The 16626-nt window shown below is 41.5% G+C and overlaps 1 protein-coding gene across 1 annotated transcript in view; it reads left to right on the top strand.

Annotated features, from left to right (window-relative positions):
* The window catches only part of TMEM65 (transmembrane protein 65), a 75374-nt gene that overhangs the window by 39583 nt on the left and 19165 nt on the right, over window positions 1-16626 (top strand). The window contains exons 3-5 of the mRNA XM_009277231.2: window positions 6-60; window positions 3123-3362; window positions 8048-8128. Coding sequence (XP_009275506.2) covers window positions 6-60; window positions 3123-3362; window positions 8048-8128 — 376 coding nt within the window. The remainder of the gene's footprint in view (window positions 1-5; window positions 61-3122; window positions 3363-8047; window positions 8129-16626) is intronic.

Below are 16626 nucleotides of genomic sequence, written 5' to 3'. Positions count from 1 at the left end.
CCGAGCGGAGCTGCCTGCTGCGAGAACTGCACCGCTTCGAGTCCATCGCCATCGCCCAAGGTGAGCGGCGACTCCCTCAGACCCCGGCTCGGGCCGGCGGGGCCGCGCTGAGGGCGGGGCGGGGGCGGCCCCGCGGTGGCAGGCGGGGGTGGGGGGGGCCGGGAGGGGGCTGCGGCGGGGCCCCCCCCCCTTGCCCAAGCCAATGCTTTGGGGCGGCGCGGGAGGATAAAGTCAGCCGCGGCCGAGGGAGTAGGAAACTCCAGCAGGACAAGGCATCGAGAGGCGTGTGCCAGTGTGTTTTAGTGTAATCAGGAATAAATAAGGCATACAACCTGAAATTTAGTTTCCAGAAGCATCTTCAGCACCTTCAGAACTTAAAACGACCCAGCACGCGAAATCCTCGGTGTGCTTGTCATCTCGCAAGGAGTTTCGGAGAGGCGCGGGTGGCCATTTTTTGGAATGGGAGTAGGAAAGCGTCTCTCATAAAATCGTCTTGACACTAGTACAGCAGTAAATTAATTTCAGACCTCTTAAGAGGCGCTGGGCTGCTGCTACTCCGGGAGCTCATTCATGAATTACGCTTCCCTGCACAGAGAGCTGCCTGCTTGCCGGCACGGCTTCTTGGAAGTGTTGGTTCTTATGCGGGAAGGTGTGTATGTGCTGGGGAGGTATATAGATTTATCTCTGAATATACTGTGGTGCTATGCAACACCAATTAAAATAATTCACGGTGATTTTTTTGTCAGATCCAACTGTTCTTGTCAACTTGACACTTTTGCTTAAACAAATCAAAAACCTGGCAAAACCAAATCCTCTTAATTCCAACCTCGCTACTTCTGGTTCTGATGTTTAGCTGTAATTTACGATCCTTATTACAATGAAGAAGATAACAGGTACTTAAGAGATCAGTGTGCATTTGGTCTAGGCCTTTTTGTGACTTTGATAGTAGCGTGCCCTTGGAAAGGGCATTTCTGTGCCTTGTGGCTCTTCTGTACACATCTGGAAGAAATCTGATGGTGGGCAGAGAACAGGTCCACGGGTCAGCCACAGAAATGCTGCTTTTGTGAAGAGACAGAACCTTTTCAGGTACCTCTTTGGTTTTGTTTATAGCACACTTGCATATAAACACTAGTGTTTCTAGTCAGAGCCAGAGTAGTTCACTTAAATTTTAGGAGCAGTGCTGCTGTTTTGCAGAGTGTGAATTGGTTGTATTTGTTTTCCAACATAGTGGGAGGTATGCTTTGAGCTGTAAGTTGACACTAACTTTTGAATACTAACAACTAATACTCTTCCTAAATAAATCCTCCTCAGCTTCTGAAGGGTCCTTGCCATGAGGTTTTTGTGTGAGTTTCTATCTCGGCAGTTATTGCTCAGGTGAAACTGGGTTGCTCGCAGTCCTCCTGTGTACCTGGAGGATCATGTGGTGGATTTTAAAATGCATTTCAGTGTAATGTCTCAGGTTTGTACAGAGATAATTCAGCAATATCTTGTTGCTCAGTTATTGTTAGCTATAGTATGAAAGTCCATTTCTATAAAATACTATGCCTTTCTAATGATTCAGGATTTAGAAGACAGAGTAAAAAAAGCATGAGTTTGAGTTTAGAGACTTTACTGCATGGGACCTTATTAGTAAACTGCAAACTTACTCCACTAGTGGAAATTGCAGTTCACTTGTGCCTGAAACTGTGAGTATTAATCTCACTGGAGAGATCATTTCAACAAAACCTCAGTTGCGGGCTTCGTAGTCTCACAGGTAAGGGCTGCACAAAGTGTTGTAATGCCATCAGACCTCGGTCCTTGGAGTCAGATTCTTGATCTGCCCATCTAGTAGCTTGATAAGACTTTTATGAAAGTAACCTTTTCCTTTAGCCAGCTCCATTCATGTTTGTTTGTTTTTTTTTTACCAGACTGCAGCATGATAACAGCTGTCAGCTGTTAACTCTAAGAAACTCTATTTCTTTATGTGTTGTGGAAAAAGAAAAATCATAACCGAGAAGGGCTTCTAGTAAGTCTGTTGAATAAAAATTAGAGAAAAAAAATCTTAAAACCATAGTGCGTACCTTGTGTACATTCCTTGATATTCTAGGGAACTAAAATCACATGAACGAGAGAGGAAATGTAGCACAGAAATCATTCAATGCTAGCAAAATAAGTGCTCTGCTTTCATTAGATACACCCACCATAGCACTGGATCCTCCTTGGTGTGCACATGTGCAAGCTGCTCTGGGCTGAGGAAGGGAACGGTAATGCCAGAAGTCCCTGGGGGGATGGATTGCCCATAGCTGTTTTCTGTAGAGGCTTGATATTGACAGAATTCAGATTTTACATGAAGAAAGGCAGTGAATGTAGAGCCAGGGTCTTGAGGAGTGTCGGATGTGTATCATCGCTTGTTGTGGTTTAGCCGAAACCAGGACATCACTCTCAACACCAAGGAGTGCCAGAAGAAGACAAAGTGAATAGGACGACTGCACTGGAAAGAAAATCATATGATTTCTGGGCTAGATGTTGATATTCTGTACTTCACATGCTTTATTATGGTTAGATAATATTTTGTATGTTTGCCCTTTCCTCCTGTTGAAATGGTGACTGTATGGGAATGATGTAACTAGGTACACAGGTTGTGATTGTGAGTAGGAGATGGGGGGTGAGAGGTATTTGTGCCCTGATTTCCAAGTACTTTCTCCAATCTACTAGTGTCACTTTTGATTTTTACAGCTGATGAGTTCAATCAAGATAAAGTGTTTTTGGAGATACTGAATTTCTTCTCGATCTTCTCATTCAGTGGCAGCGTGCTGTAGCTCCCAGTAGCTGATTCTTTAGATGAGATCGCTAATTTTACTCATGTTGATTTCCAATGAAAGTGATCCAAATGCAGCCTTCAAATTCACTTGTCTACCGCTGAGTAAATTCCTGTGTCCTGTTTTGACTCTGGAAAATCGGTCTCTCCTCAATCATGAAATGCCTATGCAGTTTTGCCACTGTGCTTGAGCTTGTTTCGTGCCTGTGATCTTTTCATACTTCTATATGGAAAGGGAGGTCTTAGTCCATACCCTTCTTAACACAGTCCTTATTGGGTTAAGTTTTGACCTTCTTCCTTCACTACCTCTTCTGTGCCCTAACAGACCCCATATCAGCTAGGGGAAGCTGTCAGCAATATGGGGAGACCTGGGCACATCAAGAACCAAATGGGGCCTGTTCCTCAGCCCATTCCCAGGCCTACCACCAGAAGGATGCAGTTCCATCAACTAATTGCCCTAGCGCGAAATATGACAGGACACACTATCTGTGGCCTCCGCTAATGGCAGAGGCTACAGGGAAACCCATCCTTTGCTGTGGCTGCTACGCTGAAGGACGGTCCTCAGGTAGGTGAGTCGTAGCCGTTGACCTGTAAGTTAGGTGAGTCTCTGAAGCGTTTTTGAAACTTAACACATCTGTTTGCGCTGTAGTCACAAAAGCTGTAGGTGGGGAAAGGTTTGTGATGGGGTAGTTTGGAATGTATTCCTGCCATCACTATGTCACCTGTCTTACCTGGACATTTATGTCTGGACACTTAGAGCTTCCAGATGACGAGCACTAGCAGTTGGTTTAAACAGTTTAGCTTCCGGAAAGCTGTTGAAACTTGACATTATTAATAAACACTGAGATTCTTCTGTTTGTTCTAGTGCTTCAGTCAGAAGACAGAGCTCTATCTGGGAGCTTGTGACAAAGGACGGCTGTAAAGCTGTGCTTGCTTGCCTGGGAGCCTGAGTTGAAATAATAGATGGGTTTTGATAGGAGAAGCTGTGGGGAAGGCTATGAAATTGAATCTTGATGGAATTGTTCTCGGGAGATATTTTGAGAACTGTCCTGTTTTAGACTATAATCTGTATCTTGCTAACTATCTTAAAGTTTAGTCAAAACATCACTAAGTTGCTCTTTTTAAAGAAAGCTGCAAGACCTTCCCACCTGGGTTTAGTTTTCCTTCTTCATCCCTTTCTTTTTTTCCTTTCCAGTCTTGGAAAGGTGAATAAGGTCTCACATTTTCCCAAGAAGAGGTTTGAAACAGAGTTTTTAAATTTCAGCTTGTGTTTCTTGTAAGCATGTCAGCCATACCAGATGGAGATGATGCGTGTGGACTTGAATACAAATATTGTATTTTTCTTTCTCATAGTTACAGAAATACTGAAGTATCAAGTAGGCCAATTCATTTTAAGTGTAATAGTTCTGCTTTTCTATTTGTGGAAGTGGTGCCCCATAATCAAGACTTAGTTTAGTTGGCAACAGACAGTCAAATCCTCCTTCGTGTTGCTCCTTTCTTGCATGGGGGAGATGATAGTGTAAAAATATTACTGGCAACGCAGAGAATGAGTTAATGCCTCTGACCTTCTATAGCAATTTTCCATTATAAAAGAGTGGTATTAGAAAGGAGATGTAACTTCTTTCTCAAGGGACTTATATGCAGGTTTTCTACCTTTAGTTTCCACCGTAATGATTCATGAAGGCACCTCTAAGCACTGCAGCAAGCCCAGTAACAAGGAGGAAAAAGACTAAAGGGTTTGACTTGCTTAGATAAGAAATACTAAACTTGGCATGTCTGCTGTATCTTTATTTCTTCTAAGGGTACTGTTGTTCTTACCTGTGCTGGGTTAAATATTCTTGAGCCCAGATGTAACCATTTTCCATTAATAATACTAACACAATGGCTCTCTAGGGCCTCTAAGAAATCTCAGGTCTTGGTAGTGAGAGAATCCGTTATTTTCCCATGTTTTGTTGCAAAGATGGGAAAACAATTCTTGTTTTCCCATATTTATGTAAATATACATGAAATATATATACAATATATATCTGCAAAGATGGGAAAACAATTCTTGTTTTCCCATATTTATGTACATATACATGAAATATATATACAGTATTTATCTTTGTATAATAATATATAATATATATATTTTTAATAGATAATGTATGTACATTGAACACAATTCCTTGAAAGCAGCAAGTTGCATTTTATATTTTAAATGGAAGGCTTTTGTGATGTGATCACTAAATAAAAGACCTTCTGAAGTGTAATTGCTTGTTTCACTGCCTGTTGAGGTTGTGTATTAACTGGAAAACATGCAAAAACCCGGTAGCAATGCAGTCTTGACAGCTAGTTTTGCTGGTTTAATTTGCAGGTCTTGGAGAATGCAGTCTCTAAGCTAGATTATCTTTGAAGGCACTGGCACGTCCTACCGTACATGGTTTAATAAATAATCTGACCAAACTGGTGCATTCTGATAGAAAAATGTTCATAATTTCAAGTTGCTGCATCTTGTATTTGTTTTTTTTAAAAAAAAAAAGTCCTGCAGGTAAAGGGCACCACCTCCACGCATTCAGTAGGGCTGAGAGCTGGGGCAAGATCTTTTTGCAGGAATTTGCAAGCTTTTAGCCATTGTTGGGTGAAATCTTGCTTTGGTGTCAGAAGAAACATCTCTGGATTATGATGTGGTGTTAAGTTTATGAACTCTTCAGTTTGCTGGAATAGCTTAGGGAGTGTTAGAGCCTAGATGCCTCTACTTCCACAACTTTAAAAAGAAAAGTTAATTCATAGGACTGCAAATGTCATCAAAGACAAACAGATTTCACTGAGGTTTTTAGACACTCCAAGCATGATCTCCTATGAAGAAAATTCCTTTTGCTGCATGAGTCAGATGCTTCTTGCTAATACAAACAAACCAGTTCATCTGCTGTGGTGGTTTAGATACCACTCATTTTTTTAGTACCTCTTTTTGGTAGAACTTAATCTGTGTTAACGCAACAAAGCATGATTCGATCCTTCTGGAATTACTGGTCTTGTTTAAAGAGTGATTTCACAGTGGAAGTGTGAGGTTTCTTGGGAGGACACACAGCCTGCTGAGTGGGGAGAAGAAGGAACTGGTGTGCTTTGGCAGGTATGATGGCACATGGTAGGGATGGTTCTTTCTCCCTCTCTCCTCTACAGGCCCAACGTACACAGGTGAACTCTGAGCTGTGTGTGGAGAAAGATCATCTACCTCTCCCTTCCCGTGACCTAAGTCAAGAAATTGTTTTTTAACTCTAGTGTTTGATTGCTATTCTAGGAAAAAGTCTTCTGGCAGACTGCTGGCAAGTGTCTAATTCACAAGTTTGAAGTGCCCTGTCAAGCTGGTAAAATGACAAACTCTTACCAGCCTGCCTGCGTGCAGTCCCTTTGTGTTCTTAGACCATCACAGCGTACACCAGGACTATTGCTAATCTCACTGCTGAGTCAAAAATACTCAGTGATGAAAGGAATATTATGTTTCAGGTGGAAACATGTAGTGCTTCTCTCTTTGCTTTTGGAACTTCTTTTTTCTTTCCAAAATCATCAAGCCCTCTCATGAAGGCAGAGTGCAGAAGCAAGAGTGCTATGCAGACTCTCAGGTGGAAACATGTAGTGCTTCTCTCTTTGCTTTTGGAACTTCTTTTTTCTTTCCAAAATCATCAATCTCAGAAGCAAGAGTGCTACGCAGACTCTCCTGATCATTTTCTTTAAAATCTACAGGTGGAACTGTTTTCAAATGGTGGTCATCTATGTAATGCCAAGTATTTTATTACCTGAGAGAAACTATTATAAAAGGCCTTGAACCCTAAGCGTTAGTTAACGCTAATATTAAATCTTGGTCATTTACTTGAAATTGATACCATTTTGCCGGGAGGGAGAGGGAAAGGAGCGAGGAATGGGAGTTATATTTTTTTTTCTAGTTGCTCTGACACTATTTTTCTTAAGCCTTGGTGAAGAGAGGGAGAAATCACAAGCTGCATTCAGCCCATTAGCTGTCATGTGCTTTTATATCTTGATGCATAAACACGCTGTGGCTTTCCCAGGCCTTGCTGTTGAAGAGCAGGGTTCTGCCTTCTGCCCTCTTCAGGGAGCTGGGATGGAGCCTGGCCGGGGGAAACTGGGTTCTCACTCTGCTGACAACTTACAGTGGTTATGTAGATGATGTGACCAGGGATAAGGCTGGTTGATCAAGTGAACCCTGCAGTTACTCTTGAGTAACAGGTAGAGGTGGGAGTTTAACTCCTTTTATCCCTAGATGGGATTCTCACTTATTATGACGTTTAGTTAATTTTTTTTTAGATTCTCTTTTCTTACATCCTGTCTCAAGAGTATGGATGCCCTGTATGCTGACAAAGTGCGTGGGAAGGTCTAGGTGCTGCATGGGGTGCCCTAGTTAAGAGATTTAATACTTCTGAAGTCCTATTGAGAGGTATGCCCCATTCCCCAAGAAACCTTTCGGTAGTGTAGTTAAAAAAACCAAACAACCCCTCCCCCCCACCAAATCCCAAAACTCCAAAGCAAAAAATGCGTGAACAAAACCTCACCTCCAGAATGTACTCTTGGGCAGTAGAAAAATCTCTGTTTTCATTGTGTATTCTAGCACTTACTGTGTTGCATTAGTCAGTTGGACATTGCATGTCTTTATTGCAATGCTCCTTCGTGTTTAAGCTTTTTTTCAACTGACTTATGACTTATTTGGACTTCCTTTTTAAGCTACAATAAAACTGCAAATTTGGGTAGCTTGGGGGAGTTGAATTTTTCATCATGTTATCTCAATACACGCATAGTATCTTATGGAAATGTTAACTATATAGAAAAATTTTCATAAAATTTTAACTTTGAATAAACTTGGTAGTATTCTTTTTCTGCTTTAAACTGTTTGTGAGGCTTATTCTATTTGTGCTAATATAGATGGTATATTGGGGACAGGGCCATGAATGTATTACTGAAGTATTAGAAGGTTTTGCTCTTGTGGTTTGGTTTTCTTCCATATTCTGAAATTTTACTTGCTCATATAACTTAAAGCGGATTCTAGTCTGAGTTCTCTGCTTATATGCGGAAACTTTGCTGTATGTTTTTGCAGAGGAGAGCCTGCAAACGTTCAGGTGGAATTGGTACAAGACCTAGAGAAATCCAGTCATCTTAGTGTTTATAAAGGCTCTTTCCTTGCTGGTGGATACTCCAGTGTTGATTGGAAGATTTTAAATAATGACTTATTGCTGTCTTGCTTTTGAACACTCGTCGTAGCATCCAGATATCCTAAACCACTGGTACCACTTGAGAAGCCGGCGAAGGAGGTAGTATCACCAGAGACAACCAGTACTTTTGGTACAGTAAAAAACAAACAAACAAAAAAGTGTGTTTGCTAAGACATGGCATTGCATAAGGCCAGCAGGCTGCTGGTTTGACAGACGTTCCGCTTGCTTGTTTTGACGCAGTTGGCATGTATTGCTACAAGAAATAAAAGTACACAGTTTTTGTTTATATTAATATAAAGCCTTCAGTCTCAAGAATTTCAGTGATACCTGTATCACTTCCTGGACTTAATGTGACTGAAGAAGTGTTTCAAGTCCTGATCTTGCAGAAACTCTCCTGAGCTGTACCATAGTTTCTAGATAATACTCGACCAGAGATTTCAGACTCTGAAACAGCTGCATTTACTTGAAGAAGCTCAGTGTCATCTACCTTATGCCTTTTTCTAGGAAAGTGCTGTGCATTAGATTACATGGTCCAAACATAATGCAGAAATAATATTACTGTTAAAAAATTACCATTATTTAGTTAGCTGCCTTTGCCCTTCACTGCAATTAATGTTTTAGAAAAGGTAAAATAGAAGATTGCTCCAATTAAAATTTGTTTTCCATCTTTTGCATGTGTTTAAGCATGTGATGTGTGCAAAATAGTTGTCATGCATGAACACTTTAAATCATGAGTTTAAAAAAAGAATCTAAACCTTGAGCCATTTTTCTTCAACTGTATGTGTCTTGTGTAAAAGAATATATTTTATAGTCATCAGGAGACAGATTTTTCCTTTTAGCTGTCTTGTCTGGTATGAGGGGTTCTTTTGATTTAGGTCTTTTTAGGAAACATCACTTGAAATGGAACTCTTACTTATAGTGCAACTTAAACTTTTCAGAGTGATAGATTAGAAATGCTTAGATCTCCATGTAATAGGCATGAATGAAATGGATCGTGTTTATTCTGTAAACAGAGGTATGTTTCAGTGTGTAATGGAAATTAAAAGATGGTGAAGTCTACCAGTCGCTCTAAGAAAGAAATTATTTAAAGCTTACTCATTCAACTGAAAACACTTAACTTTAGTCAGCCTTATTTGTTATTTAATCAATCCAAATACGGAACTACAGAGGCAGCTGGTGTCTCTAGCAGAAAATCTTTTCTAAAAAGAAAAAGTAAATGGAAAAATGAGATAAGCATATGATCCAAACAGAGTACTTAAGGAAGCTGTCTTGGATCTCCCTGGTGCTGTTTTTTGTTTTTGTTTTTTGCTGGTAAAGAAGTGTCTCAGACTAGGGAAAACTGGACTTGTGTGTGTGAGCTGTCTGGTGCTCCCTTCCCTCTTTCCTTCTCCTTAAATTAGCATGGTGTTATTTCAGTGAACATGAAAGCACATGTTCTTGCTTCCGTTTTGTTGCTGTGTGTGAGAACTTCCTTTAACATCGAACCTCCCCCTTGGAATTTTTGGGATGTTACTAACACATGCCTGAAATGAAACCCTTGCTTCCTCTGAAACATGGGGAGCTTTTTAAGGCAAAGCCCACAAAATACTGTTTTTAACCCAGCAGAGTGCACATTTCATTCAAAACTACAGGATATGAAATCAGCTGTTTTCTCCAGTGTTCATTTACTTTGGATTCTTAGATATTTGTATGTTAATTATTAGTAAAATATCCACCCTAGCAGCCATGATACATACTGATACTTGTTACTTGCTACACTTTTTTTGCTGCATCATTTGCTGGTTTCCATTTGTATGTGATGGGCTCATCGTATTCATTGCTTTTTGGGTATTCTTTGAAGTTTTTTAAATTTAATTTTGACAAACTGACATGCTTTAGCTTTTGGCAAATTCCAACAGGTCACTTTTTTAAACTTACACGTTTCTCTCTAGATAATAAAAAGAACAAATAGGAACATATTTAAAGACTACAATGTTATGTGTTTGGAGATGGGGCATATTCTGGCAACTCTCCTACTGTGTTAAAGCAGACATAAGGAGCAAGTGGCTTGTTTTATTCTCTCCTACTGTTTGTACCCAGGGATAAAACCTTTCCTCAACACGCTTGGTAAATACTTTGTAGCTTTTAGGATGTCAGATAGGAGCATGGGCATTTCCAGAATTAAAACTTGCCTTACTGTTTGGCAGTGATCCTGGTGAAAGGCTCCTGCATGACCTGGGGGAAGGACGAAGCCTTGAAAAATCTTTTTCATTTCAAAAAGAATGGGAAAGTTTGAGAGAAAAAGGCTTCTACAGTGAGGCCAACTTGAACTGAGAGGAGCCAGAGACATGGATGGAGATAGTCTGGGACCTGTTGGCTGGACACCAGCAGTTCTTTCAGAACTTCTGGGAAGCCTTTGGGTAGGGTTAGGAGGAGACACGGGACACGGTATGTGATTCTTGTCCATGCCAACAGAGGTCTTGGATGGAGATAGTCTGGGACCTGTTGGCTGGACACCAGCAGTTCTTTCAGAACTTCTGGGAAGCCTTTGGGTAGGGTTAGGAGGAGACACGGGACACGGTATGTGATTCTTGTCCATGCCATGGACAGAGGTCTGTCTGCTTCAGGATGTGTTATGTATGTAAAATTGTATTGCCACAAACCTCTGGTATTTTCTTCAGGTCCAGATGCTTACTGTGAACCAACAGGTAATTGTTGCATTTTGACCTGCTGCATTTTTCTTTTAGACATCATCAGTTTCTGGTTATTGTACTGTTAAAATAACTTTTTTGTTCACAGCTTTCAGTTATTTGCTCTTGATAGCTTTTGGCTCCATGCAGTGATCCGTCCCTTACTGCTGGCCAGTTCACTGTAACTCATCTTACACTGAGTGTGAATCATCAGTCTCTGTTAGGATATTATCCCATCTTTCATGGCAATCTGAATGGGTAGAAATTGTGTTTTATTGGCGTTGTTGGGTTTCGTGGAAGACTGGAGAGAGAAATGTGCATGGAACAAACCGATTTTTTTTTTTGTTTTTTTTTAGCCAGCTGCTCTCTTAAATACCATCAGCTTGTCTTTTCAGATTGCAAATAGCCTTTCAATCCAGCTATTTCTTTGCTTCATTAAGTCCTGGCAATGGACTGATTTTTACAAAGCACAAGTAAAGATGGGATGTTACAAATGTAAAATTAACTGTTTTGTTCAAGATGAAGAGATGTAAGAATTGCCAGCTGGATCCACAGCCATCTTGCCTAATAAATACAGATTTTTGCCAGAGAGAAGAGATGGGAAAGCAGCTTGAAATCCCACCCCCTCAACATCAGTTTTCCTATTACCTATTCTATTTTATTTCATGGAGTAAACTAAATAAAGCAAAGTAAATAGGTAGCGGCAAAAGTGGCAATGGTCTTATAATCAGCCTGGTGACCTTTTCCTCTTGAAAATGTCAGACAGACTTCCTGTGATTCTGTGTCACTCTCCCCGAACAGAAGGAACGTAACAAAGGGGTGTGTGTGTGTGGTTGTGATACAGCACAAATGGCCCGTGTCGAAGATGACTGGTTCCAGTGGGAAATATATGCGACTTGTTGTTTACTCATTTACTGGATCTGGTTTATCAGAAAGAAAAAAAACTCTTTGGATTTGTGATGTTTTCACTATTGGTTTACTTCTCCAGGTTGGATGATACGAACCTATCATATCAGCCTTGTTTCCAGATGCTGCTTATTTCAGTTTTTGCAGTTGGAGACTAATATGGCTGAGTTTTACTGTGACTTACGTCTGACCTTGTCTAAAAGCTCAGTTAACAACAAAAAAGCTCACTTTAATTATTCTTTCCCAGCCATGGAGGAAAAACATTCAGATGGCTTCCCCACTGTGGGATAAAAGCATGCACAGGTGAGCTGTGGATGAGTTGATGTGTAGTAAATGTGACTTGTCTGTATGGTGCGGATTTACTGTTGGCCTCACCCAGGTTGTGCAAAGGGAGTGTCCCATTCTCATCCGCCCTGCCCTGAAAACCTCTGGGTGTGCAAGTTCTGTTTCTCCTTTCCATGCTAGCACTGCCATTCTTCTCCAGGCCTGGCTGTACACCTGGATGAGCACAAGTGCTAGAATAAAGGAGGGAGTTTAGGAACAGGAAGAAAAGTATCGAATCACCCCTTGCAGCAGCAACATGACTTTAGATCACTTCAGGATGCAGTTTTGTATTTGACCTAAGGTTCTGCCTTTCCTGTTTTCTCATGGGAGGTGCCACGAGGGTTTTTGTGCCTCAGGTGGGAGTTTGTTCTGGGATCCCTCTGTGTCACTAACAGCACATTCAGTGACTTGCACTAGTAAGCAATACTCTTTCGATCCTCCAGGTTACTTTTTTAGTATTGTCAAGTACTTGCAATTATATTTGGGAGCATTTTTGACGTTAAAATTAATCTTGTGACTAGGTAGGGAGCTGTCTTTCTTCTCCCTTTCTCTATCCGGGATTATTCCTCCTGGGGTCACTGGCTTCCCCCCTGTATCACATGGCACTTTGCTTCAGCACTGCAAAAGGCATCCTTATCCTGAATCCGCCCCCTTCCTTGCTGCTGGAGAAGAGGCTGCGTAAACATTGCCCAGATTTTGGAGAAGGAGCTGAGAATGAGAGAGAGAAGGATGCTGGAGGCACACTGAAGTCAGCCCCCATCACACAGCATGAAAAAAAACTGTAGGAGCACAAATTTAGTTAAGGTCACCAGTAAATACTGGCGTTGCAGGTATGTCACTGATGCAGGCAATACACTAGTGCCACAGCATACTTTCCACTGCCAAGGGGAAAAGTATTAAATAGATTAGATTCCATACTTCCTCCCATGTAGAAAACAAAACAGGCTTATGTGTGCAGAAAACCTTGGACTCAGCTGTAGGTTTGTGTTTGTAATTTAATAATTCTCAAGCTGATTAGCGGAACTGGAGGTGGAACATGTAATTTCAGTGCTGACAGGAGTCTGCTGCACGCTCACAGTTGAAACTGTGACAAAGGAACAGGTAAAAAAAACTAGCAGTGGAAAAGGGAAAATGTGCAAAGTTCAAAAATGAAGACTGCTAAGTGGCGAAACCCAGTCTTTCATAAACTGGCATTGGGTAGTTTCATGGGAAGATGAAGCAACATTGGGATTAAATAAATGAATCAGATATGTGGTGCTTCATAGAGCAGAGGTCCTGAAGCAGCTTTAGAGGGAGTGTGCACAGCTGTGACTTGCAGTGGTGTGACATGGGCTGAAGCTTGTGTTAGCTCTGCAGCTGGAAGCTGCAGAGATGTACTTGCAACTAACTGAGCTAGCTAATCCTCCCGAGGGAAGGCTTGTGCTTGCCAGAGGCTGCTGAAACACTGACTGGGAGACGAATTTTCCCTTTTTGTCTTGCAGAATAAAGGCAATTGCTTGAAAGAGTTAAAAGTGAGCTTAGTCAGAACTGTTCACTTATAGGAAGAGCAAAGCCCAGTAGTCTTTGTCCTCTGCTTCTCCTTATTTATATGACTTTATTTACTAAATTTAACAATCTTAGTAATTTCAGATCATTTTCATGAACAGAGTGAATTTTTTGAGTAGAACTTAAAATTCATGTGCAGAATAAATTACTAAATAATGCAGCTGTGTAATAATCTAGCAGATATTCTGTATTCTTATAAAAGCCAAAGAAAGCATTCTGAGGTAAAGTTCCACGTAAAGTATATTTTATATTTTTACATTATATCATATCACACATTCCTTCAGCCGTTTGCCAAAAATAGCTGACATTGCAGCTTGGCTTGGACTGTGCAGAGAGTCAGATGTTGAAGCCTGACTAATTTCACAAGTGCAGCCAGAGGTTCTGCTAAGTTACATGGGGAGGGGAAGAAGAAAGGTACCCAAGTGATGAATCTACTGCACTACCTCTAGCAGCAGGTTGAGAGTTAAGAATAACTTCATTGCTACTGTGTTCTGTATTCATTAGGCATTTATATAAAGAGGTACAAATTATCTGAATGTAATTTATGGCTGGAACTTAAATTGTCAGTGATTTTTTTACGGTGTTCTTTTTTGCTGACAGGTATGAATAGTTTCTTAAAGACTTCAGGGGAGCTCATACTTTTGTCTTTATTGCCCCAACGCAGTGAAAAATTAGGAGGAGTGTAATTACACTTAATGTGAGTCTGTAACAAAATGTTTGAACATCATTCAGTTTATCTGTCTGCTCTCTCTCATTCTGGGTAGCTGTTTTAATTCTGAGACAGATGAAAAGCAATAAACTCTATATGCATTTAAAATTATTTCAGAGAGAAGCTTATTTCTGCAGTCTTACTTGCTTCCAAGGTTATCCTCAGGCAGGGAATGAAACTTTCTGCTTAAGAAAAGGCTGATACTTAGTGGTATGTGATTTAATAACAGTTTGTCTTCAGCTTTCTGTAAAGATCATAGTAGAGTTCTCTTAAAGGGGAAAATAAAAAAATCCCACCAAACCCATCAAATTTACCAGTTGCCCTCCTGGTGTTACTGCATTGCCGTAACTGCCTGCGCGTGGGGTTGGCTGTTGGCAGGGTTGTTGCTGTCTGAGTACAGGTGCTGCTGCTGCTGGTACCAGCGGCTGTGGGAAGCGCTGCTGTTGCCAGCCTTAGATTTGCTCTTGCAGTAAGCGTTGCTATGCATCTCTCTTCGATACTAACCAAGTCACTCTTTCTCATTTCAAGACCCTTGGGTGTTGCAAAAGGCAAAAGGTCGCACTCTGTGCCTGAGAATGACAGTATAAACAGCAAGTGTGTTGGGAAAAAACCAGTGAGTATAGTGTGGACCTGGTCCGCTGCTGCTGCTATGAGGCACAAGTGCCCCATGTTATTAATATGCTCTGTTTCATGCTAGGGCAGTGGGGGAGGGAGCGTCCCTGTTCCCCCGGGTGCTGCAAAGGCTGTCAGCAGTCAGCTTCATCCTCCAAGGGGCTGTGCTGCTGGCTGAGAGCACGGGATCATGCCCCTGGGCTTGAAAGCCAACGCTGCTCCCTCTTCTTCATAAATTACCTTCCCCCTGCCCCCTTCTTTCCTGGGGAAACAAGTGTGGTTTTGGGCAGGTGGGAGAAGGGCATAAGGGAGAGGAGGGGTGGGAATAAACAAAATAATCTCTCAACTTCTCAGATTTCTTTTTAAGTACAGGGCCTGGGGGGAACATGGTCAAATAATTGATATTACAATTATTTATATGCCTCCCTAGATATTTCATGAGCACTAACACGTAGGCATCAGTGATGCCTAATGCTTTTCTATTTAAAGGTGGTGAAAGCCCTCTACTAGATCAGATCTCTTTGGTTGTGCGCAGAGCTCTGATAACTCCTGTTAACAAATCTTTTGTGGTGTCCCACAGAATTGCTTTGCTTATCCTCTTACGTGAGCCTGCTACAGAGGACAGCTGAAAACCTAATCTCATGCCCTGATAATACATAGATACTGTGATCTTACTTGTTTCCAGTTCAGCACTGTTGCTGAGCTGCTGCTCTGCTCAGCTGCAAACCGGTGAAATGATTGATAGATACTTACCCTGAACCAGAGGCCCAAGAAAAATCAGTGCTAACAGAGAAGTGCCAACACCTCATCTTACTGAAACACAGTTAGACGAGTGTATTTGGATTAGATTAATTCCATTCTAATGTTAGTCTGAGGTACTTATCTGTTGGTTCCTCCCCCCCCCCCCCCCGCCCCCAGCTAGTGGGGAGGGTGTTAATAATCCCAGGGGAAGATTTGTTTATCCAAAGATAGAAGAGATTGCTATGTCTTTAGGAGGTGTCCCCTTCTAGGTCCCGTGAGCTCATTGCAGTCCCTGAGTGTTGAAATGGAGAGGGTGAAAACAGAAGGAAGAGCCAACCTTCATTTGGGATGATGGGTGTTACTTTGTTTTTTTCAGGCAGAGAATTTTGACTCTGTGGATGGCTCATTCCAGTCAGGGAATTGCTACAGCCAACTTGTTTCTTGGCAGCACTCAAGTACCTTCTTATTTTTTATTTTTTTGTTAAATAATATATAACCATTCACTTCTGGAATGCACAGATCAGAATACCACGTTATTCTTCATGTTCACTCTCCTATGAATGTTACCACGTTTTTGGCATTTTTTATACAAACACTTCAGCTGTTTTTCTGTCGTTTTCCATTTCTCTCTGAAGGAGACAGCTCAAACTCCATATTTCTATCCTTACCCTGCATCTCTATGACAAAATGCAAGTTCTTCCTGCGTTGTCATTTTAGCTGATTAACCCTCTTGAATCTTGAGGCAAGCATCTTATTTGTAATCTTTTTTGGCTGCGGTTTGAGACCTTGTTAAGCAAACCACTGCAAATACTATTTTGTCGTGACCCTGCTTGAGTGGACATGAGACCCCACCTGGAGTACTGTGTCCAGCTCTCGAGCCCTCAGCATAAGAAAGACACGGACCTGTTGGAGCGGGTCCAGAAGAGGGCCACGAAAATGATCAGGGGGATGGAACACCTCTCCTATGAAGAAAGGCTGAGAGAGTTGGGGTTGTTCAGCCTGGAGAAGAGAAGGCTTCGGGGAGACCTTATTGCAGCCTATCAGTACTTCAAGGGGGCTTCTAAAAAAGATGGCGGCAAACTTTTTAGCAGGGCCTGTTGTGACAGGACAAGGGGGAATGGC

This window comes from Aptenodytes forsteri, unplaced genomic scaffold (assembly GCF_000699145.1).
Source record: "Aptenodytes forsteri isolate BGI_AS27 unplaced genomic scaffold, ASM69914v1 Scaffold49, whole genome shotgun sequence".
Taxonomy (NCBI): Eukaryota; Metazoa; Chordata; class Aves; order Sphenisciformes; family Spheniscidae; genus Aptenodytes; species Aptenodytes forsteri.
This window is presented reverse-complemented; position numbering and strand designations above follow the sequence as displayed.